At 39.9% G+C, this 23,798-nt stretch overlaps 2 protein-coding genes and 1 long non-coding RNA gene across 5 annotated transcripts in view; 1 reads left to right on the top strand and 2 right to left on the bottom strand.

The window, feature by feature from the left end:
* Positions 1–78: 78 nt before the first annotated feature.
* Positions 79–11,302, bottom strand: LOC307026733 (phosphatidate phosphatase LPIN2-like). The gene is made up of 20 exons (XM_079662353.1): positions 11,234–11,302; positions 7,847–8,047; positions 6,973–7,068; positions 6,559–6,848; positions 6,363–6,479; positions 6,091–6,217; positions 4,946–5,393; positions 4,495–4,594; positions 4,217–4,404; positions 3,639–3,732; positions 3,485–3,554; positions 3,304–3,384; positions 3,127–3,203; positions 2,616–2,772; positions 2,256–2,404; positions 2,036–2,122; positions 1,804–1,956; positions 1,490–1,604; positions 1,297–1,400; positions 79–1,197 (listed from the first exon to the last, which is right to left on the bottom strand). Exons 2-20 carry the CDS (start codon positions 8,036–8,038, stop codon positions 1,053–1,055), a joined length of 2,790 nt encoding a protein of 929 aa, XP_079518479.1. The 5' UTR covers positions 8,039–8,047; positions 11,234–11,302; the 3' UTR covers positions 79–1,052.
* LOC307026734 lies at positions 11,265–15,302 on the top strand. Its single transcript, XR_013804443.1, has 4 exons — positions 11,265–11,378; positions 13,003–13,075; positions 13,310–13,543; positions 14,640–15,302. It is a non-coding gene; the product is annotated as an uncharacterized lncRNA (long non-coding RNA).
* myom1b (myomesin 1b) overlaps positions 14,834–23,798 on the bottom strand; it is a 23,057-nt gene continuing 14,092 nt past the window's right edge. For 2 of the 3 annotated variants that reach the window (XM_079662348.1, XM_079662346.1), the window contains 21 exons: positions 23,190–23,386; positions 22,973–23,099; positions 21,509–21,693; positions 21,306–21,420; positions 21,073–21,229; positions 20,885–20,991; positions 20,748–20,792; positions 20,512–20,648; positions 20,271–20,415; positions 19,757–19,816; positions 18,734–18,801; positions 18,526–18,639; positions 17,946–18,005; positions 17,606–17,693; positions 17,481–17,519; positions 17,277–17,382; positions 16,893–17,056; positions 16,694–16,730; positions 16,476–16,498; positions 16,137–16,192; positions 14,834–16,045 (listed from right to left, as the gene is read on the bottom strand). In XM_079662348.1, the coding sequence (XP_079518474.1) occupies positions 15,785–16,045; positions 16,137–16,192; positions 16,476–16,498; positions 16,694–16,730; positions 16,893–17,056; positions 17,277–17,382; positions 17,481–17,519; positions 17,606–17,693; positions 17,946–18,005; positions 18,526–18,639; positions 18,734–18,801; positions 19,757–19,816; positions 20,271–20,415; positions 20,512–20,648; positions 20,748–20,792; positions 20,885–20,991; positions 21,073–21,229; positions 21,306–21,420; positions 21,509–21,693; positions 22,973–23,099; positions 23,190–23,386 (2,291 nt within the window). In that variant the 3' untranslated portion in view covers positions 14,834–15,784. The remainder of the gene's footprint in view (positions 16,046–16,136; positions 16,193–16,475; positions 16,499–16,693; positions 16,731–16,892; positions 17,057–17,276; positions 17,383–17,480; positions 17,520–17,605; positions 17,694–17,945; positions 18,006–18,525; positions 18,640–18,733; positions 18,802–19,756; positions 19,817–20,270; positions 20,416–20,511; positions 20,649–20,747; positions 20,793–20,884; positions 20,992–21,072; positions 21,230–21,305; positions 21,421–21,508; positions 21,694–22,972; positions 23,100–23,189; positions 23,387–23,798) is intronic. The other variant, XM_079662347.1, reaches the window with a different exon arrangement.

Below are 23,798 nucleotides of genomic sequence, written 5' to 3'. Positions count from 1 at the left end.
TCTATTAAAGTGTTTGTTGTTAGATATAACCTATAACATCCTAAACCGGCTAAGATTGTCAAAAATGTGCAAAAAGGCTTTTTTCTTCAAATATAGCTTGTGCTTTTATTAGAGCACTGTCATTTGATTTAACATTTAATACAGCATTCACAATATACACTACTTTAAATAACTGTCAAAGCAAACTGTTGAATGTATTTGTCCACTTGTTTTTCTTCAAAACAGTCATTTAAAACATTCTTTGTGCTCTCATTGTTACATCATCTACAGAGGTTTCTACGTGAGCTACGTCTCCACAAACTCAGATATACAGTATAGTGTGTGTTCTCTTCACACAGAGTTCTTCACTTTCATAGAAAGAAAACGTCACCTTTCAGCTGTTACTGAGCGTGAAAAGGATCAAAACAAGAAGAGGCATAACATTAATATTCTGCAGTTTTACCATGGCGACATCACACAGCAGCAGATGAGTTAATAATGATCTAATTCAATCTGGGCTTTGTAAATATACTTCATACCAATATATCAGCGTCTACAGTGCATAAAGACTTCCTTTTTTCAATTACAGCAATGCAATTATTAACTAAATCATTTCACAGTTTTCTTTGAAGCGTTGTGCAAAGTTAGTAAGCAGAGATATAAGGCCACTTAAGAGTGAGTAAGGCCTTAAAAGGGATGCAAATATAGCTGCTATAAATATAACCGTGGATGTTTTATGATCGCCCTCAAGTCATGGAAAGAGAGAAATACAATCAGTATTTGTTTCATACTGAACAGTGGCCAGTTTAAACACCTCCACTGCCAAAATCAGTGCTTAGGTAATATCTACCTACACTAACAAAAACGATTAGAATGGCGAGACTTTTGGCTTTGTATGCGCCAAAAGCCTCAAACACACTTTCATTTAGATGTGATGTATAAACATGGAGTACATTCCTATCCCAAACTCTTTCACTAAAGTGGAATGTGTCTAAGACAATATCAAGCTATTCCAGAATTTCTTATATTAGAAGCCATTCCTCCTTCATTTCCAATATGAACCCCAGATTGTGTCAAAGCAGCTCCTCTAAACACACCTCGGCGACGGGCTGCCTCCAGAAGCAGAAGGAGCTGAACTCGGGGCAGCTGAAGGTGGCGCTGTGCTGGGAGCTGCGTAGAGGGAACACGTGCTCCACCAGCTCGCTCAGACGGCTGTATCTGGGAAATGAAAAGCGGCGATGGGAACAGTGAGCTTCTGCCTGAGGGAATCTGCTGAGAGACACAAACAAAGTCCATCGATGCCTCCGTACTACTCACGATGTTTTATTGCCTTTTGCTTGCTCCAGGATTAGCTCTCCTTTGGGATTCACTGTGAATATCCGACACACGGGCACGCCCACTTGCTTGTAGGCAAACACGTCCTTCAACACAGGAGAAAGAGACAATAAGTCGAACTGAACGTAAAATACCTGAAGAAGTGAAGATGATACAACAAACATGTCCCACTTACACTTTCTCTGTTTCCAAAGGCTGCGTAGAAGGGATGTGTGTTTGGGAGGAACAGGTTCTTGATGTCTGTGAGGCATTGGATCTTGAACTTTTCCGGCTTTTTTTCTATAACCTCTCTATTGAAAGAATACAAAATAAATAAAGATGACGCACTTTGACCTCTGAAATGTCACTGCTGACGTTACAGAAACACAGAAAACTCAAAATGAACATAAAAACGGTGAAAATACATTAAATTCCATCTAAATTCACTCTTTAGCTGCTCAAATGAACTTCTTGGTCTGTGAATAAACGCTGAGGTAAAGGGTCTCTCACCTGTGGAAGGCAGAGAAGAGGCTGCTGGGGGAGAGCATGAGGGGCCCCTGAGGCAGGAGGGTCCCTCTGTCGTTCACCCTGTGCAGATACCCTCTCGTCATGTCAGCCATGCCGATCGCTCGGGCCGAACAGTACAGGAACTTGTAGCCGTTCCTGCAGCAGGAGGATATTTATTAGCCCGTCTACTTATTGACATATTTGAACAGTAAGTATTAATCCGGGTGTATCGTACTCGTGCACAGAGTTGTAGAGCTTAGCGATGCCTTGATGAGTCCAGTCTTTTCCGAGCTGAGGCAGAATGTGACCAAACACGTCTGATCTGAGGGGAGAAGAGGAGCAGTGGAGTAAATACACCAGTCAGAACTCTCTTTTGAATATTGCGAATGAGAAGGAATAAGCCTGAGAATAAACACTCAAATAACGAAGAGGTGGATATTTGGACGTTCTCGTACTTGGTGATGGTGCCGTCGATGTCAGAGATGATGACCTTGTCGTCCCAGTTCCACAGGTAGATGGTGCCCTCGCAGCGACATGTGCCCTGGTACTGAGTGGTTATGCTGAAGGTGACATCATTAGGGCCTTCCCTTAGCTTCAGGCTGGCCTGCGGGAAATAGAAAACCACATAAAGGAAGATTATACACCTGGAAGAATTGGGGTTTACTACTGTTTTGTACACCAGCGATATAAAAGATGTCCTCTTCCCTCTTTTGTTCACTGAGCTTTAATATACACACTCAGATAAACAGCAGACTGGTGACACAGTTTCTGTCTTTGTCTAAACGCAGCCTCACTACCAGTATCAGTGGTCTTACTATCTGGTCAGAGGACAGGCGGAGGGACTTCTTGTAGGAGTGACAAGGCGCCGCGGTCGGGCCTTCGGTCTGCACATGCTCAGTAGGTGTCGGAGCGGTTGTCAAAGCGCTCAGCTCTTCCGTCTCATCGTCGCTGGACCTCTCTGCTGCTTTCTGCCTGCAGACGCAAACACAATTTCATGGACAAAAAGCCACTTTTAGGATTCTGTGTGGTTAACAAGAAATCCCTGCAGTACCATTTCCAGTCACCAGAGGGCAGTAGACCTCTTCTGCCTGTATCTCTGCTTTGTAGTCCACTGAATATGCAGAAGGTTTTTGTACACATCATCCACAAAACAACATAACAATGTGAATTACAGCTGCCTAATTCAAAACGGCATTTCAGTTCTTCCTCCTGAATGCTTGTTTACGAGTCAGAAAATGACTAACAGGCTAATCCTGCCTTTGTGGGACATGTTTACCCAAACAGTGCTGTGTTGGTGTGTGACTGTACTGCTTGATGCTGACTCACTGTGGTTCTGGGGCCTGGAGAGGGGCAGTCTCTCCCGGTAGAGACTCTTGTGTCTCTAGCTTGGTCTCTGATGATGACTGAAGAAAGACGACACATTATTATTATTAGCCATTTTTTTTACATTTGTTCCTCATTTGTCATTTACAAGTTACAAAACAGTGAGGGATTCCCCCTGACCTTCACGCTGCTCTTTCTCCAGAACCACCACCGTCCAGACTTTTTGGGCATTTTCTCCTTCACCCAGGCCTCCTCTGTAGCCTGCCATTCAGAGAAACAGTTCATGTGTAAAGAAATGTCTTATGTGCAGATACTATTCACAGTGAGAGGAAACTGAAACACAGTGTAGAAAACAGGATACCTTAGGCAAGCTCTTCTGAAAAGCCAGCATACTGAGTATCAACGGTGCTGCCAGGGTCCAGTTGTAGTACCTGAGGAACAAAGGGTTTGATTAACTGGGATGTGCACATGTTATTAGGTATTCATGAGTTCTTAAATGAACCTTAACAACTCACCTGTTTCCAATTTTAACCACCAAATTGGGATTGTCAATTATCGCTGGATCCTCTGCAAACTCATTATAGGTGATGATGTGCTCCATGAATTTCTCTGCAATAAATGGAACATATAAGCCTCATCATAAAGGATAGTTCATATTTCGATATGCATGCACCAAAAATATGTCGGGCACCATACTCATCTAACACTTTCAAATGTTTTAACGGTTCATTTGTCACAAAATCAAGCAATAGGATTAGTGGTGTTCTCCTAACGAGCAACACAAACTAATGTGCTAAATAAGGATTTGAGAAAAGAAATGTCTAAATACAGGTAAAAGAATGAAGTGTATGCACGTCACATGTACACCTATGCAATTCCAGGGAAGTATTTCAAGGCTAGCAGTCAATAAATGTTTATTTCTTCAATTTGCAAATGACAAAAATAGCCTTTCACTTTCTGGTATATAGTTCAAACAGCTGCTGCTTCTGACTGAAACCTACTGTTCCCATTGGGATTCTAACCAAGATGTAGTAGTTAACATGTTTTATCAGTTTGGATTTGATAATTACTGCAATTATTGACGACAAGGTACCTTTAGGGATCTCAGAGTTCTCTGCGACGCCTCCACACAGCGACAGCGTGACTTCGGGCAGGTCGGCAGCGGAGTCGGACAGACACTCGGTGCCGCTGTCTGCCGCGCCGCTGCCCACAGACTGGGGGGACTGGGACCCAGAGCGCCGGCCCCTCTCCACCCAGAGCTTAGGAACCTGCTCAGAGTCACTGCAAAGACACACATGGTCCAATTGATTTCACACAGTAAGAAACTCTGAGTGGCATAAATAGCTGCTTCCATTTGATGCTTCTGTGTACCTTTTGGGGAAGTAGCGGGCAACAACATCAGGTTCAAGTGCAGTCAGGTCGTCCAGGTAAATATCTTCAGGGCCCTGGTGTTGGCTCCTCTTGCTCACGCCTTTTTTTAGAAAAGCAAAGACGAGACATTTCAGATGAGTTTTCCCTTTCACTTCCTTTTCTTTAACTTGTACGTGTGAAGGTAAACTCTACGCAACTACAAACCACTTCCTTCCTGTCAACATCCACTCAAGTGCATGTAGAGAACCTTCATGTTGTCTGGAGATCTCAAGATTTTCGCACAGCATTTAAGACACATAATACAAATATATATATATATATATATATATATATGTTTAAATGTCTAATAAGAATACTAAAGACCTATTTGAAATACCCTTGAAACGTCCTTGCTGCAGAATGAAAATATTCTGTAATTGCCTTAGATTAGAGTTATAAAAGTGTGTGTTACCTCTCCTCTTGGCCGGGGAGTCGCTGGGTTTAGATCTTGAATCGGGACAAGCAGCTGCTGAGTCTGCAGCCACGTTGCCCCCCCCGCTGCCCCGGCGGCTCGGCGGCGAAGACTTCCACCTTATTGCGTGGGCTGCCTTTGGGCTGAGGTCAGATTTGGGGGGACACGGCCCCGAGGTAAAACTGCTGGACATTACATCTGAAAGGTCTGTTTTGTGGCCGGTCATGTTTGTGTTTCCCGACAGAGCTTCGTGGCGCTGAGCGGAGCAGCTGCACTGATCAGGTTTGATGGTGCGGGGCTCTGGCTTCACTATACTGCAAATGGGATCTGTTGTTCTCTCTTCTTCCCTTTCCTCCATGGCTTCAGTGCTCAAGATAACCCTGAAGTGTGTGTTCTCAGAGGGAGTGATGGTCAGCATCCTTGGCTCTGATTTGTCCTTTTTGTTGAACTAGAAAAAAAAGCACAAGATAAAGCTTAAATATACACAAATGCATTTCCAAAGATCCTTCCTGATTAGCCAAATATGTGTAAATGAAGACATGATGTATTATTATTGTCTCCCAAAGTTTAGTCCTGCTCGGCTAGGGCTGCAGTCCAATAGTCCATTTAGTTTAGGAACCTTCCTAACGGAGTGAAATGACCCGGAAGTCCCTCAGTGGCAGCCATGATAAGTGCCGTTCGAATTCTCTCGATGATAGGAAAGGAGGTTTCAAACTTCCTTTATAACCTCCTTTAGCTTAGGAACCACTGGACCTCCCTAACTGAAAGGAGAGGAGAAAATGCTGCCCCACAATGCCTTGCAGCCGCAGCATTTGCGTCACACAGCAGTCGGCCGTTCACAGAAACAAACGATTATGACGGAGAAAGGATATCATGAAAGTTACGGTGCTTATTAAGCATTTTAAAACGTATGTGGTAAGTTGCCAAAGTGCTTTGTTTTGAACGTTCATCAGTATTATGATCAAAAAGAGAAATATGAATGTTAGTTTTTACTGAAATGATCAAATAAAGTCAACATTTCACTGAGCTGCGTGGAGTTTGTTCAACTTTTAAAAGATGTTTGAACTTTGGTCGTGAAGAATATGTTTCTCTGTTGTCCACGTTCATAAAGCATAAAACAACAGCAACCTAGGTCTTAGACTTACCCTGGTGGATTCTGGGAACTCTCCCCAGGTCCACTGCATGTGGGACTCGGCCCTGAGAATGCTCTCTTCCGGCTTCAGCATCAGCTCCGAGTCACTCTTGTGCGATACGGGCTCCGACAACTCCCTACTGTAAGCAAACAACATTTCCACTGAGTCAGCTGTAATGGCATTGTGGGAGGGATGTGTTTCCACTCAGCATGTTATGATAAAGTGGATTGTGTCTTTATGCTTATATGAACAATGTAAATATGGGCAGAGTGGGGGGTGCGTACGTAGTGCGAGGGGACCACTCGGCGTCAGAGAAGGGGTAGCTGTCCCATTCGAGGGCGGTGAGGGGGGAAGGCTGCCTGTGGTCCATGTTCTCCTTCATCACGGAGAGGGAAGATGGCCTGTAGACAGGACGTTAGTAAACAGTGACGTTAACGAAGGTTCACATCACATAGAAGTGATATTAACCTGTCTGCTTACCACCCGTTGTGTGTGTGCTCCTCGTCTGAACTGAGCTCACACAGCTCCGGCTCCCCTCCTGCTGTGCTTTGCTCCCCCTTACGTGGCTCCGCTTTGTGCTTCCTCCTGCGTTTCCTCTTCTTCTTCCCGGTTGTGTTGGTGCAGGGTTGGAGGTTTCCAGAGGTGAAGTCTTCTGGACTCAGAGGCGGAATGTTCTCCAGCGCTGTGACCCCACATCTGGGCTCTCTGCTCCTCAACAGATCCTCTTCTGAGGGGATGGGTGAGGTCACCAGGTGAGCTGGAACTATCTCCTAACAAAGAAAATGAGTGTGTTCTTAGCCGCAACAATGCTTTGAGCTAATGCTAACATGAAGGAAGGATTTACTTTAGCAGGTTTAATCATTTTTTTGGTATCATAATCTGTTCAGAACTCACGTTGTGCTGCTCTGTTTCTCGGACAAAAAAGGCCTCTCCGTTGTCTCCCAGCTTCATGTGCAGCTCTACAGGTTCCCCATTGATTTCTATATCAATCTGCAGAATCAGACACATTTCTGTAAGTCAGTGTGTAGCTCACCACGTTGTCCTCATCTGGCCTCAGCAGAGAAGGTTTGTTTACAGCTCCAAATGCATGGGAAACACAGCTTATGCATATAAAAACAAACTGTGCCACAAGGAAGAATTAGAGCTAAGCCAGAGAGAGAAACAACAGCTTGTAAGAAGGCTGTTGACAGCACATGCCACAAGTTGTAATCCATGTATTGGACAGACAGAGTGTAACTCAGACTTGGCCTGGCTGAGTTGAACAGAAAAACATACAGAAAAGCAAAAATGCGGACATTTCATGAAGCTAATCCCTAACCTCCTTTTTCCTCCGTCAACAAAAGTGCACTTCCTGCACTCAGTGTCCTGCAGCAAGAAAAGACCCCTTTGTAAGACCCTTATATCGAATGGGATGATTCTCTAGGGGCTGGGAATAAGAGGCTAAATAGAGCTTGAGTCTGTCTATCCCACCGTAGCCCTTAGCTCACACAGAGTCTGAGAATAGAGAGTGAGGAACATCTCTTGTTGTGAGAAGCAGAGTGGAATGAACATATACAACATGTTGCTGGATGTGTCAAAGGATGAGTAAGTATTCTCCAGTTGTGGCTGAAAATATTTGTGGTAAACTTGAAAAAAATGGCCTCAATGCTTGCTGAGATTTTGCATTAACAAACGGTATCGTAACAGCTTATTGTTTAATCCCAGTGGATGTTTGGCCACATTTTTAGAAATGACCTTACTGTTGTGACATCAAAATTGGAGCACTCACTACTTTCTCCCTGGAGCGCAAGACCCCCAGTTTTCCGAAGCGAACGTGGAAAGGGGAGCACTGGAAGGTCCCATCGGGCTGTCGGACCACCACCACGTCGATGCAGCCCGACAGTGTGGCCTGATTGATCCCCTTATACAGCTCCTTCACTGTGACCAGCACCTGACCCGCCAGCTGCCCCACGTAGTTCATGGTGTCCACCTGTCAGCAAAAACACCCATTATCATTCATAATTAAATTAGTATCAGAAAGAAACCACTCGCTACTTTCTTGTTGCGTCTTACTAGGTCACGTGTCCCAGTGTTGATCAGAGACGTCTGCAAAGGAAATGCTGGTCTCTAAACACAGCGGCTCTGTCCCATTTTCCTCAGAAGAGTCCTGAGCTGAAGGAGACTTAATCATGCCCTGGATACAGGAGAGTGTGTGTTTCTGTCTCTCCAAGGAACACAGTCACACTCAAATCCCAATTCCTTCCTGTTTGAACTTACATGTGACTAGTATTACTATTTTAGCATGTCACTTTACTGTTTAGTGTTCCCCTGTTTCGAATGCACCTGCTTTATAGTGAAAATGTATAGTGTATCATTATGTGTGTTTATGTTCGTTTCAACATGTTTTACAATGTGAGCCTAACAGCAATGGTGCAGCAGTGTGTTTCAGTATTTAGGAAAATAGTTTACACTATTAAATCAGAGCTGCATACCAGCTAGATGGACTTGACCACAACTGAACCAACTAAACTCTAATGCTCCTAAGATATAGTCGCTAAAAATACACTCTGCTCAGAAATAGCTATGATATACTGCATCTACGTCTTATCCTGATAATCACTTCACAATCCGGTGACAGCTACATCGGTTGGGTTGGGCAACATTGTGATAAATACCATAATATTGAGATCAGTGTAATAAATGCATCTTCAATTGAAATGCATTTAATTCAATGGATAAGCCTACATCAAGAATTCCCATGCTATTCAATGACATTTTGAAAAAACGTCATTTATAGCATGAGATCAGGTCAAAAAATAAATATATTTTGTTATTTAGCCATGTGAATATTCATTACATTATTTAACCATTATCGGCGTCCCCAATGGAATGGTAGGGTTGAAATTTGGGTCCAGATTAAGGCTGTTACACAAAAAAGCTCTCAATGGCTATGCTTACATGCAGATAGCATTCAAAATATGTTCTAAATAGTAATTAATTGTGTCAGCATGCTAACATTTGTTAATTGGCACAATAGGTGAGGCTGGTGGGAGTTTTTAAAAGAATAGAAAACATTATTAAATGTTTGTCTCAGGGGAACATGACTATCTTCAAAGCAAATCTATCCAATAGTTGCCAATACATTTCACTCAAAACCATCATTGGCTCGAATAGAAAAGTCATAGGATCTCCAGAGTTAGGGTACCTCTTCTGGAGGTCGTGAATGTCTGAGCATAATCTCCAATCTATCTGCTGAGATATTTTTCTTACATACAACTGAACACTACTAAAGAAATTCATGGGATCATCAAAGTCAGTAGGCTTCATCCTCTGGGGACCATGCATATCTGGAAATCCATCCAGTCTTGACCAAATAACTATACAATATTGACATTTTCATCAATTAAATATGATTCAGAGCTGTAACTGAATGATTTAATAACCGACCAAGGTTACAGCAAGCATCCGGAGTGTTATGCCCCGAGTTGATAGTAGTGTCAGAGTGTAGTGTTCCTGCAGTGGCTTCCCCCTCAGTGAACCACAGCACATTGTACAGTGAAAGTGCTCATTTATTGGACAAAGCAGAAGAGTCTAGATGAGAGTCATCGACCGTGATAGCAACGTTGCAAAACTGATCTCTCTGGTGAGCTGACTACAAACTGTCTGCATGATGTACACACAACAACACATTTAGTTAGACTCCCACAGCACTTCATGTACAGTAGAACCCTCTACTGAAGCACTTCAAGCCTGAAGATGTATATGACTCTGCCATTTGTCTGTCTGGTTTCAATTTGCTAAAATTAGTACTTACCAAACTTTCCATGATTCAGTCGTGTACATTATTGATCAATGAATTGCTTGGTCTCTAAAATGTAAAAGACTAAAATAGTTCAAAATTGGATCTTCTTGATATGATGAAGTTGCTTGTGTGTTCAACAAAAAGTAAAACATAAATAAATAATTCAGTTTATTATTAGAGGGGGAAAAACTACGATAAACCAGTAAAAAAACATTAGTACAAATATTGAAATATTTTTAAGCAAAAGTGATGGTACCAGAAAACTGGTAAAAATATATATCCTGTGTCTTAGTTTCATTCACAGGAATCAAATGTATTAAGCTTCTCACTAAGACAATAATCAAGTCATCTTCATGCATACAGCACAATTAGAATAACAATGACCAAACCTCTAAAGCTTTGTTTTGTGCTTCAATACAAAATGCCCTGTACTCGATGAGGACAAATCCAGCACAACCAGATCTCTCTCTGGGCACTCTGGGAAGACCTTAAGACGTGTTAATCCTGTTTACAAGATTAGGACCAATGTATACTGTATATCCCTGTCAGAGCATGTTTGTCCTGCTCACTGTGTCCCAAGTGTCCCAATGTAACTCTGAGTCAGCCAGTGCTGTTTGGACCAGCATTGTGTCACATTGTTTTGACTCATACAATGTAACTGTTAATAATGAAACTAAAGCTGTGAAGTATTATAATTACTTCAATTTGATGTGCACTTCAAGGAAGAAAAGGCACGGGTTAAAATAGCCTTGACCTCAGTTTACAATGACTTTCACCTCTCGATTGAGATAGTCTATACTAGGCTAATACAATGCACTGATATAAAGGCCTATTATACAAATCAGGATCCTTATCTCTTTATCACTTTAGAAAAGGGTCTTAAAAGCAATCACATGATAACTCCTTAATAACATCAGCCATGCATTGAATGTAAAACCTATGATAAAAAGTTAGCAAGCTCATAATGTGAATGATATTTCCAAAAATATAGTCCCATTTGTTCACCTGGACAGATGTTCAGTCTTCAGGTAGCTATTAAAAAAATTATGCTTATGTTTTGGGACAGCTAGGGATGGTAAATGTAACAAAACATCTATAGACAACATGTTACACAGTAGTAAATGCCCGTTTTATTTTTTACTTGGCACAAAGAGTGTGGTTGTCAGTTGTTACCGCTACTATCCGCTATCATAACATTTTATTCCGGATTACACCGGCTCATGGGTTACATAAATTCTGCTTAATGACTTTAAGACGGTTTCAAGGACTGCGCTGCAACATTAACCAACATTTATTCACTTCCTGTCTCGTTTTATTTTTTAAAGCTGTTAAATTCGGTTAAACGAGAAAGAGTAGCTGTATAAATCATCCTACCTTCACAGAGACAGTTCCTCCGCCGCCGGTGAGTTTCTGGTGCTGCAGCTGCTGTGAAGAGGCTGACCACAACACGTGACCCTTCAACTCCCAGGCTGCACGTGACACCAACGCAAGAGGACGTTTGATGAGTTTAAATACTGAGGTAAATTATGAGATTATTTTGTATTAAAATTTAATTAAATGTAAGTGTTTCTTAACACCCTATAAAATAACAACTACACCATGGACTAAAGCTATATCGTGTTTACAGTTTCTAGTTCTCTGCTCTTAAGGGCAGTGTAGTGTACGTCTGTAAAATACGTTTCTTGTTTTCTGTTTCCTTTTAGGTTACCTCTGATAAACTTTTGTTTATGTAATCTCATGTATTTCCAAGGTTTCACTTCCTGTTAAAATGTCAAAGAAAAACTGGTGTCTTCAACTTTTATTAAAAGTTGGTTTAGCTTGCATATCGTGAAGCATGTGCTTTATATTTCTTTTTTTTTCTTTTTTTTTTATAAACTTTATTTTAAATTATTATGCTTTATATTTCCATGTAAGGCAATGCATTCAAAATGTCAGTAGCCTACATTTAATAATAAAACTTGAGTCCTCATTTGGTGCAGATGAGGTAGAATCTAAAAATAACACAACCAAATTGTTAAATTAAAAAAAGGATACATCTACAAGAACATATTTACATATTTAAACTGATTGAAGAGTTGATGCAGATTCACTATGCTACAATTTATTCATGCAGGTGAATGAAGTGCTGCATAGTATTGGGACTCCTCAGCCTAAAGAAAGGGCAGTGTGAAACCAGCTGTCTTATTATTATTATTATAACTTCAGAGGAACAATAAAGTAGCCTACCATCTAATAGTTCTGGAGGAGAAGTAGAATGTTTCAGTTCCCCATATACATGTCTGCTGAGTCAGATAACTGGATGTTTACACAGGAATTTCCGAAATTGGGGACCTTGCCACATACAAGTTAGGCTACTTTTGCATACAACACAGGTCTTGTAAAGTTTAAGCAACTATAAAGTTAGATCTTTTAGAATTTTTTGATTTATCTATGCTTTTTTTTTGCAATTTTTCTCAATTGTGTCAGTTAGCAATATTTATTGCTATTATCTGCTTTTTTCTAATCTCAATAATAATCAATAACAAAGTACTCTGGCAAGAATTTTTTTTTTTGAATGAATATCAGAATGTTGTATTTAATAACTGATGCATGTTCCCCTCACTGCACCATTGTCTTCACTAGACCTCTTTAGCACATGTTGATTTGAATTATTTCTGCCCTGTTTAACCCCAAGAATTTCCCATGTTGGCTTTGTTCTTACTCCCTACTAGAGGGCCTCACGTTCACATAAGCCTCCACACTGCCTGTATATTGTATATCTACAAGTCTTCCGGCACGGTATATTAATAAGGATGATAATTTAAACAAATACATGTGTGAATGGAATCTTTATTCAAGCTAAAATTAAGAAACAGAAGACATATATCCAAATCTAAAGCAGACAATCCATAAAAACATTGTTCTGTAGAGTGTTATTATTAGTGCATCATAAAAAAGTAATATTCTAAAAGATACTTAATCTTTTAAACAATTGTGGAATTATTATTAATATTTTATAAGAGAAAATGTAACGTCTAAGTGAGGATAACTGGAAACACATCAATAAAGCACAAAAGCCCACATCAAACTTGTAATATATATATGTATATGAGAGTATAATAAATACTTTCTTCACTGCTCAGTGACTTCTGGCTGTTTTTCAGATACTGGTCCGGGCTCCTCCACTTTGCCTGCAGGCTTCACGGAGGCTTCTGATTGGTCAGAAGTCAAAGGCTGGTCAGCAACTTTTTCCTTTGCATCTATTGTTTGTTTTGAATCTGTAGCTTTGAGTTTAACTGCAACCTTCTCCTCGTCTGTGTCTCCAACCTTTTCCATTGGAAGTTTCCTAGCTACAGATTCTGCAAAAGAACATTCATTCATTAATTATTGACAAAATGATGCCATCCTGTAATATTTCAGCCATATTTATTTTTAAGCTCTCACCCTTCCGCTTTGGGGTTTTCGTTCCAGTGACTGTGGTGTTCATCTTCTCCTTTGGGGTGTTTGGGCCAAACACCACGTTTCCGTCTGCATCAGTCCAGTATGACGTCACCCCCAGGTCAGGTGTTCCATCTGTGATCTCCACCTGAGAGGAGAGAACTGGAGTCAGACATCGCCATGTATTAAAAGACCTGTTCTAACCAGAAATAACCATCACAGCAGCCGAAGAATGAAGTCCTCTACTCACCCAGGACGTTCAGTGAGGTCAGACCTATAAATGACTGCCTTTGACCTGGATACTCTTGACTCCAAACATTTATAATCTATCCAAATGTATATTCACCTGATGAAAAAATGATATCTAAAAACACATGGAATGATATTGCTTCATGTCGAGTGCACTCCGATTCTTCAGATAATTTCGGCCTACTTTCTAATAAGAACCTTCTTCAGTATTATTTCTTCTTCAATGTTTAAAATGATGTCTAAATAAGCCAAAGAGACAGCACTTAGTACTTGGCATACAATAGTCCTGTTTGACACTTTGAGATATATAATTTCTTGATGAGAATAATATCAAATAAATAACAGGAGAAGTTAAACTTAGAATAAGGACTACTAAGTAGTGGGAATAACCTTAGGTTACTTGTGTAACCCCGGTTCTCAGAGTAGCACGAGATGCGCCTCCCTTCGTATACCGGCATAGTAAGACATCGAAAAGAATGCTATGAATGAGAACTAGATTTGTTTTGTGAAAAAAAAAAGATTCTCCCACCAGCATCTCAAAAGCTCACTGAATATCATGGTAGGTGGTTTGAATAATCAATTTCTTGCTAAATTAATGTACATATAATATCCTGCATTATATTTTGTAATTGGACATTTCCACATGTATATTTTTTTACTTTTAAAAGCTATTTTATTTCTACTTCAGAAATATTTTTGGATTGTTTATTTTGTGTCTTCATTTCTCTAACCTTGCCTTGTTTTTTATGCTGCTGCAATGCAAAAATGTTCCCAAATTGGGATCAATAAAGTACGTATCCATCTTATCTGGACTAGATAGATAGATAGATAGATAGATAGATAGATAGATAGATAGATAGATAGATAGATAGATAGATAGATAGATAGATAGATAGATTGATAGATTGATATATCTATCAATCTATCTAGTCCATACAAACACTTTTACAGGGTTATGTCCTCATGTGAAAAACCTGAATACTGTATCAAGTATAAACAAATCTTCTGGTGACCAGACAACACGTTGAAACAACATTCGTTTTCTCTCAATTACTTTCAGAACAGCTTGATTTTTTTCTGCTCCCTAAAAGTGTTTTTGATTTTTTTTTTTCAGGGCATCATTAATGGAGCACACATTGATTTCAGTAGAGGGATGGGTTTTTCTCCATGCTGGTGGTATATCGTTGAGGAGTCCAAGTCTACAGATATCGTGACTGGGAGTGAAAAAGGTAAGAGTCAACTGAAATGAGAGAGTGAATAGTGAAGGATGTAGGCTTCAAACCAAAGTGAGACAACTCAAAGAGGAAGTGGGGAGTACATGCTCATTTTTATTAGTCTAATCAGGAAAGGAAGAAGTGATGCAATATCCATTGTTAATGAACAGTGATCCAACAGTCTTCATTACAGTGGCATCGTTACCATCACAATAAAGGAGGCATCAAAATCATTAATGTGAAGGGATATCATAACAATGGTGAATTACATAAATAACAATAGGAGAGTGGGCAAACATACAGTGTTCACTACTAACAGGGAGACAATGGACGTGATGTCATGAGCACAACATTCAAATGATTGTGTATTATTACAAAACAGGGCTAAATGTGATGAAATGACACAGTGCATGTTTAAACCCATTTGCAACAAATTAGTTTACTACCGTTTAATTTGACCAATCATTTGAGTCTCAGAATCCTTTCTACATTGTCATACAATTGAACTAAATTCTAATCTGATATAATGCATTGCTTCCTGAAAGACAAGCTGTTCAAACTGTTGCTTGGCAGTAAAATAAGACCTAATTTGTAGCAAATGGGATAAAACATGTAATAACATTTTGCTTTTTAATAGACCATCAACACATGATTTAATTTCCTTGACTTTACGTTGCATCCCATCAGCACAACATTTCTTAAACTTATATATTTGGCATTGTTTTGTCAAGTAATGTTTCATAAGTAATATGAATGCAAACATTTGCCTCCCTGCATGCCACAACTTTACACAAAGAAAAACTAAAATTGCACCAGTAACATTTTTGAGTGGACATGATGTTAGATTTGTTATTGTTGACCAAATGTGTATTTTTATGATTTTAACTCATCACCCCACTCTTTCTTAACTTCTGTTGACATTTCATTTCAGACTCAGCACCTTTAAATGCTATATTCTACAACACATCCACTTTTGTTTCTCTTTTTTAACTGTTTCCAGTGTTTTTTTCATTTATACATATTTACGACAATATTTGGACCGCCTTTATTTTTTCTTGCTGGCCGCTCCTTCGGAGATGAAGACACTTACGGTGAAGTCCCCGCTCTCCGTGCCGTACTTGTTCTTCACCAGGATGCTGTACTTGCCAGAGTCCGAGATGTTGACGCCGGTGATGGTGAAGCTGGCGAACTTGCCTGACTCGAACTTGAGAATGCAGTGTTCGTCGGACGTGATCTCCCTGTCGTTCTTCAGCCAGGTGACCTCTGGCACGGGGTCGCCCGAAATGTTGCAGGTGAGATTGAGGGCCTGGATGGAGGATAGCAAACACACGTACAATTATGCAGTAATACTAAAATGGTCTAATTGCTTTCTCATATTATTAGTTTAAACAGATTACCTTGCCCTCCTGTATAGTGACCACATCCGGCAGGCCTCCTGCTACTCGAGCACGACCTGAAAGAAACAATGTTAACCTCAATAAGGTAGTAGTCAACCACCATGTTGCACATTACATATATTAATATTGATCCTAATATACAGTGTGGATGTTACATTGCTTAAAACATTATCAGTGGAAGCTTAATAATGCAATTCAAAGGACTCAGAGTTGTATGATGTGTCAGAATTTGATCTCCACTTCCTAGTATTCTAAACAATAGACAGGTCTTCTTGATATTCAATCACACTACCTCATGCAGGCTTAAAACGTTACAAAAACAAAGGCAAACACACTTACTTCTCTCTGCAATAGCAGCAGCTCTGATGAGGTAATAAAAAGAAAGAGGAAACAACAAATTAGATGAGAGAATCAGAACTGAAAGTGAGAGCTTAATCTGCCTGCATACTTTTGCATGAGGTTTCTAAAAACACTGTAGGTTTAAATATACAAAATGTGGTTTTCATGCATGTTGTGATTACAAAAATATGATGGCTATTTAGGAAAACGTAACTTACTTGAGTCTCTGGAATTCTGCAAAAGCATCGTCAAATGCTGCAAAACAAAGCATATGGATTCTAGTCAACAATACAAAACAATAATAATAGAAAGAACTACAATCTACAGTCTAATATACTTCCCAAATGTAAAACATTGGTATTAAAAACAAGTGTATAATCATGTGACTTGGAGTTTTAAATATGTTGGTGGTCTTACCTTGACCAGACAGCTCCACGGTCCTCCTCAGGCCACCTTTCCCATCGTTAAACTCAATGGCATATTTGCCCATGTCTTTCTCTGAGGGCTCTGAGATCTGCAGCCACAGCTGCTCCCCCACCACTCCACTCTTAATGCGGTCAGAGAAGGAGATGGCCGAATCCCTGTCAGAGAGAGGTGCAGAAACATGAGGTGGGCTAACCACTGACACATTTGACCATGGTTAAAGGGGCACGAGGTTTCAGAAAGTATTAGGACTAGCCATTTTACTGCCAGGTATAATTAGTAATCGTTCTTAAATAAATAAGCATAATTGAATATCTTATAGTGTGTACACTTTATGAAATGTGTACATGCTTATATAGTTTTAGAGTCATGACCTACTTGTAGTGCCATGTCACTTGGAGTAAATCGTTATAGTAGCTGACAAAGGTGTAGAGTCGGATGCCATTTTCTGTGCTCGTGATCTTCAGCGGAGTGGAGGAATTGGCTGCAATTAGAATATTATTTTTGGGGGTGAAATTTAAAATCGAAAATGAATGAGGAACCAAAAGGTTGAATTTCTGTAAAATGAATGTATCTTCTTACCGATGAAACTGAAAACTTCATTCATCAAGTCTTTGAAACCTTAAAGAGAACAACATTTGATCATGCTAAGTTATATGTTTTGCTACAGTCAGATTGCTTAGGTCAGTTTGTGACTTAAAAGTTACCTTTATCGGTCAAATTCAACGTGGAAGTGTCCTTCCCTCTGTCGTCCTTCAGAACAACCTCATACACACCAGAGTCTTTCTTGGAAATCTGATCAAAAAGAGCAGGAGCGTTAAATTCAGTCATAAAAACGCTGAACAAAGAATTGAATTTGTATTCATCTGAAAAGGCAAGCTTTTCTCTTCTGCTAGGGGTGCTGCAGGAACAGATATATGACGCAAAAGCAAAAAAGCGGACGAACAAACAAACAAACATGTATAAATAAATTAAGCATTCTCAGGCAGAACGGAAAAACCAGAAGTGGCCGTTGGCCCGTGGCGACAATAGATAACTGTTCCCAACTTTAAGTCTTCTCCAGATTATGTCGTCAGCATAGTCTGCTTTGTCTGCAGGGGAGTCGCGCTGAAATGGGACACATGTGACATCACGTTTAAATATTAGACCACCAGGAGGGATGTTGATAATAGGACATGCGTTTAGAGACGAGACAGTTGGATGGGAATGAGTTCTGAGATGGAAAAGCGGATTTGATGACATTTGAGAGAAATGAGAATGGAAGAAGAAGAAGACAAAACAGTTAGAGGAAGAGAGTGATAACAGACATTGCGTGATATGGCATTCAAATATATTTTTCAGATTCATTTTAAATGCTGGTTATTTATATCCAAACGTTTTAGTGTAATTAGTCAATGAAATGTCCCTTAATTGTTCATTGTATTTATTTCCAACCTGTTCTTGTGGACCAACATTGGGGAGAATTCATATATTTTTGAGGCATGACATAAACAGAGCTGTGCAATGATTTCTCTATTAACATTCATATATACAAATTAATTCAGTGACAAATATACAGTACAGAAATACACAGAAATACACAGAAAATGTCAGACTTCATACAGGTTTCCTTCCTCATATTCTCTACCTGAGCAATTTCCAGTTTCAGCACTCCCTCTGTGAATCCCAGATTCTCGTCTGCTTTAATCTCCTGTCCGTCTTTGTACCACAGCGCAGAGGTATCCTTCTTCATGTTTCCAACCTGAAATACATTACATAAATAGGATTTGATTAAATTAAACTAGTAGCTTTTTAAACGAGTAAGCATGAAAAAAAAGTTTAAAGTTCTTTCTTACCTTGCATTTCAGAACAACGCAGCACTCTGGTGTCACCTCATAACCCAAATACTCGATAAAGTGAGGACCTGGAAGAAAGAGGTCAGTTAAAAATGAACAGTGAAAACTGTTTCTTTTTTTTTTTTCTTTTTTTGTTTATTTTCATGGCTCTGTTGTTTAAGTTATATTGATAAGCATTTATTTTTTTGGTTTCGCCCGTGTGGGCATGTGCAGGCGGAGGGAGGGAGGGAGGGGGGAGTGTAGTGAGTGTACTGTGGTACTGTGATATTACAATATAAAGGAAATGGCATCGATTACTGTACACTTTAATGAAATAAAGACTTGTAAAAAAAAAAAAAAAAAAAATGAACAGTGATTACCATAGAGCTGAAACATTTAACTGAAAGATTGATTAGTTGACCAACAGGAAATCAACTTTTAAGGCTAAAATAAAAAAAAAATTAGCTTGTTCCAATGTTGAAGGCAAGTGGGTCTTTTACATAATAAATGCATAACCTAAATCTGTTTTATAACCTGCGTTTTTATCAATTGACCATTATAAGGAATACATTAGCAAAGACTTACTATTAAAAAGAAGGTAGTATTATCCAACTGAACAGTACTGTAGATAACAGGCCATTTGAGTTACTATGCTTGCCCATTAAAGAAGAAACTACTAAGTGTGTGTGAGGGTGCTCTGAGAAATGAACAATGATAAGGGGGTTGTAAAACTGAATACAGGAAACCAATTTATAAAAGATCCTAGTCTAAAAAGGAGGTTGAGGTGACCTCTTCCTGTTTGATGATTATAAAACTTTGCAGGCGAGGGATGAAAGAAGATAGGAAATGACCTTGGGTGAAAGTGGCCTGTTGTTGGCTACATTAAGCGTGTGTTATTTCAAAGCTTTCTTGTGTAATAGCACCTCCATGTGAGTGAAATTGCAATTACACATGATACCATTTAAATCAATAACCAATCAGAAACATCTCTTTTCATTACTAAGAAATCAGCAATATCCCATTATTTTTCAATCGTGAGTGTACCTTGCTTTCTGACCCATTCTTTCATCTGGAACTCTGATTCCTTCTGCAGCTCCTTGAACACTGCAAATAAAAAGGGTTTACAATATTAACATTCAGCTTGAAACACTTCATCTAACCATAGCATCGAACCAGGTGATATACATGTTAGGTGGCTGTTAGTTTATAGGATTATAAGATCAATATTGCCAGATTTAACTGACACAATTATTTTCATTTATATAGATTTTGGTGTCAATATTTGAAAAAATCAGTTTTATCATGGCAGATCTTCTGTTGTAATGGAAAATATATAATAGAATTGAGAACATAATAGTATTTTACACAATACCACATTAGAAATAAAAGTTCACTCACATACTGTAAGCAGAATCTCGTATTTCAATGCCAAAAATCACTTGATTTCCATGAATATTAGCCTCTAATGTCATCTGAACTATACAAAAATCTCACGACCCCTAGATTATTGGATATGCGATAGAATCATCTCAATATTTTTTTGTTTAACTGGTCATACCGTCTCCTATCAGTACCAAACTGGACTGGTTGGTAGCCTTTCCATCCTGCAATTTGAAGGTGAAGGTGCCCTCATCAGCTGGAGTCAGAGAGTCCATGATCATCTCAATCACGCCGGTGTTCTTGTCAAAGTTGAGCTTGTATTTCTACAAAAATAAGAAAACCCCTATTAACCTTAATCATCTCTAAATAAATAACACAAAAAGCATAATTCTTATCATGAATACAAACTGTTTACTGACATCCCCCTGAGAGATAAGGTTATCATTGAAGATGTAATCGACTTTGCCGTTAGCTGACATCTTGTCCGCCTGCAGCCAAAAGCGAACTTTGCCCTTCTCCAACAGCTCCACAGCCAACTCTGACTTCAGGGGAATAACTATTTTGGAGAAAGAGTGAGGGCCAGCTCAAAATAGAAAAAAAGTCTGGTTCATGACATACTTAGAAAACATCTATGATTACATGCTGATACACTCACCGGGGAATTTGTGGTCATGACTGACCTCCAGCAGCCTCTTCAACTCTGAGAAATATATTAAAAAGAGATCCATTAGTAGAGGAAACAGAGCAGAAAGCTAATTGTATTTCATATATTCTGTGTTATTTTTAACTCACCTTCCTCAGAGAGAGTGTAGCTGGATGAAGCACCATCAGTGTGGGTGACAATACATGAGTAAATACCAATGTCCTCCTCCGCAGGAGTATTGAAAATAGTTTTGGATCTGCAAAGCAACAAAGGGGTAAGAAATACTGAGTGATGTTCTGTTTATCAAAGACTCTCTACTTAAAATAAATCAGCTTACTTGTTTCCCTTGGTCTCTATTGTCAGGCGGGATGTGTCTTCTATTTCCTCGTAATTCTTGGACCACACAAATTTGGAGTCGGGGGTTGTGTCACAGCTTTCGAAATTCAGGGATATGACACCGTCATCGTCAACATCCACTACAATCTCCTTAGTGCCTGAAAACCCAAAGATGCTGGTGTTACAGCTTGAAATGATGACCTCATCACCAGCATCACAAAAAGTTTCCCCTACCTGGTTTTGTGACAGCTATGACCGGCTCTGTCTCCTCGGAGGTTTGTCCAACGCCAGCTTTATTCTGAGCGCGTACACGGAACACAAAATTCCCCCCTTCCTTTAGATTCTTAATCTGCAAAATGAAAGAAAGAAATCGGATTACACAACAGCTGCTGCCACACATGTAACTGGAGAAAATAACTCAGCCGGACAATGGGGACCTTGAAGAACGTCTTCTCATTGGCCTTAGTGTTGACTCCTTTCCACGCCTCCACTGGTGCGTCTGCTTCCTTGATGTCGATGTAAAACCCGTTGACCGGATCACGGCCCTGGTACACAGGTGGTTTCCAAAGCAACACCAGAGAGTCGCTACGCACCTCTCTTACCTGCAGGTCGTGAGGAGGCCCTATGGTCCAAAACAGGAAGTAAGAAACACACCAGGGTTGCGTTCCAATAATCCAAAAATCAGCTCCTAAATTCTAACCCTATCTCCTATTCCTTGACCTCTGAGTGAAACGTCACGGGGTTAAGGGATAGTGGATAGGAGAATTCAAAAGGACTTAGGAGAAGAGACTGCGGTACTTTAGAGAATCCGAATGCACTTTCACTATCTGACGTGTTTATGATGCGCCAGCGGACGTCATTGTGTGCGTCTGCTGCTGTGGTGAAACTATGGAAACTACAGTGTTCTATACAACGGACTACATGGATGTTTAATAAGAACGAGGGACTCATCTAGAGACTCTGCACCGTGCTGTGATGCTGCTGCTTTATGCTTTATGAACGTGGACAACAGAGAAACATATTCTTCATGACCAAAGTTGTAATTGAAATAAAAAAGGAAAGTGAAATGTATGCTCGTCACCCTCTCCCTCCGGTCCACATTAATACAAATGATCCCAATACGTATGATTGTATGAAAATATCTTAAAATAAATACAAATGTATTTATTATAAACGTTAGTCCTTAACACCTATCACTGTGTATATCACCATTCAAACATATTTTAGAAGTTGAACAAACTCCACACAGCTCAGTGAAATGTTGACTTTATTTGATAATTTCAGTAAAAACTAACGTTCATATTTCTCTTTTTGATTATAATACTGATGAACATTCAAAACAAAGCACTTTGGCAACTTACCACATACGTTTTAAAATGCTTAATAAGCACCGTAACTTCCATGATATCATTTCTCCATCATAATCGTTTGTTTCCGTGAACGGCCGACTGTTGTGTGACGCAAATGCTGCGGCTGCAAGGCATTGTGGGGCAGCATTTTCTCCTCTCCTTTCAGTAAGGGAGGTCCAGTGGTTCCTAAACTATAGGAGGTTATAAAGGAAGTTTGAAACCTCCTTTCCTTTCATTTGGAGAATTGGAACGGCACTTAACATGGCTGCCACTGACGTACTTCCGGGTCATTTCACTCGGTTAGGAAGGTTCCTAAGCTAAATGGACTATTGGAACGCAACCCAAGGCTTCAAAATCTGAAGGTCAGTTGGTCTGATTACATGTGTACACAGAAAAAGGAATGCTACTTTTTGCTCCTTGTTCTTCCTTGATTTCATATAAACACGTTAACAACCGATTGTCATCTTCAAGTAAAAGTGAGGATAAGAACACATTTATCAAGTATAGGGACAGAGATTAGATAACTTTTTAGAAACAGTAGGTTGAACCAACCTGGCACAGCGATGGTCCACTCCTCGCACAGGAAGGTGTCACTGGGCAATGAAGGGATGCCGACACCTGCCATGTTGGCTGCCCGCACCTGGAACTGATACTTCCTCTTCTCCTTCAGATCAGACACCTTTAGACAAAGAGACATGAAGACAGACCCTTAGTTATAAGAGCCTTTTAAAAATTGGAACCTTTTGGTTTTATGAATTTAATAACTCACCCTGTAGGCCCTCTCGCTAATCGACCTGATGTTGGCCTCGTGCCACTTCCCTGTCACGCCATCGATGACCTCACGGTAATCCACGAAGTATCCGGTGATGTCAGCACCGCCGATGAATGTTGGCTGTTTCCAGGACAGCACCATGGAGTCAAATACACACTCCAGGACAGTGATGCCATAGGGTGGAGCAGGGGAGGCTGAGATGATAGAAAACATAAATTAACACCATAACGCCTCCCAAGGGGGAACTGGGTGAAGTAATGGGAAACTGAAACAATGAGGTGATACTTTTAATTTTTAAATGTATTCTTACATCTCCATCCAGCTGTATTCAATGTATTGGAACTCATTAAAAATCATTTAAAATGCTTGTAAAAATGCATTTCATGAGTTTATTGTAGCTTCGTCGATGCTGCTAAGCTTCAGTGTCCCATTACTGAAAACTGTTCCATTTACAGCACGTATTGACTACATTTAAATTCTCTTTCTTCCATCGCCAAAATTCTACTGAAATCATTGAAGTGTTTATAACTTTAAATACAATAGTAGCCTAGTTGAGTACCTGCTGTAACAGAATATTTTCCAACCCACAACACAACCACACCTTTA

This window comes from Notothenia rossii (genome assembly GCF_949606895.1).
Source record: "Notothenia rossii genome assembly, chromosome: 12".
In the NCBI taxonomy this organism is placed as follows: Eukaryota; Metazoa; Chordata; class Actinopteri; order Perciformes; family Nototheniidae; genus Notothenia; species Notothenia rossii.
This window is presented reverse-complemented; position numbering and strand designations above follow the sequence as displayed.

What these genes read in the sequence shown, in the direction of transcription:
- LOC307026733 (XM_079662353.1), bottom strand. Translation starts at nt 8,038, where the DNA reads ATGAACTACGTGGGGCAGCTGGCGGGTCAGGTGCTGGTCACAGTGAAG. An exon ending in GAGTGGTCCCCTCGCACTAC is followed by an intron (nt 6,218 to 6,362) that starts GTACGCACCCCC and finishes GTTTGCTTACAG; the next exon opens with TAGGGAGTTGTCGGAGCCCG. An exon ending in GGAGAAAGAGCAGCGTGAAG is followed by an intron (nt 3,204 to 3,303) that starts GTCAGGGGGAAT and finishes GTCTTTCTTCAG; the next exon opens with TCATCATCAGAGACCAAGCT.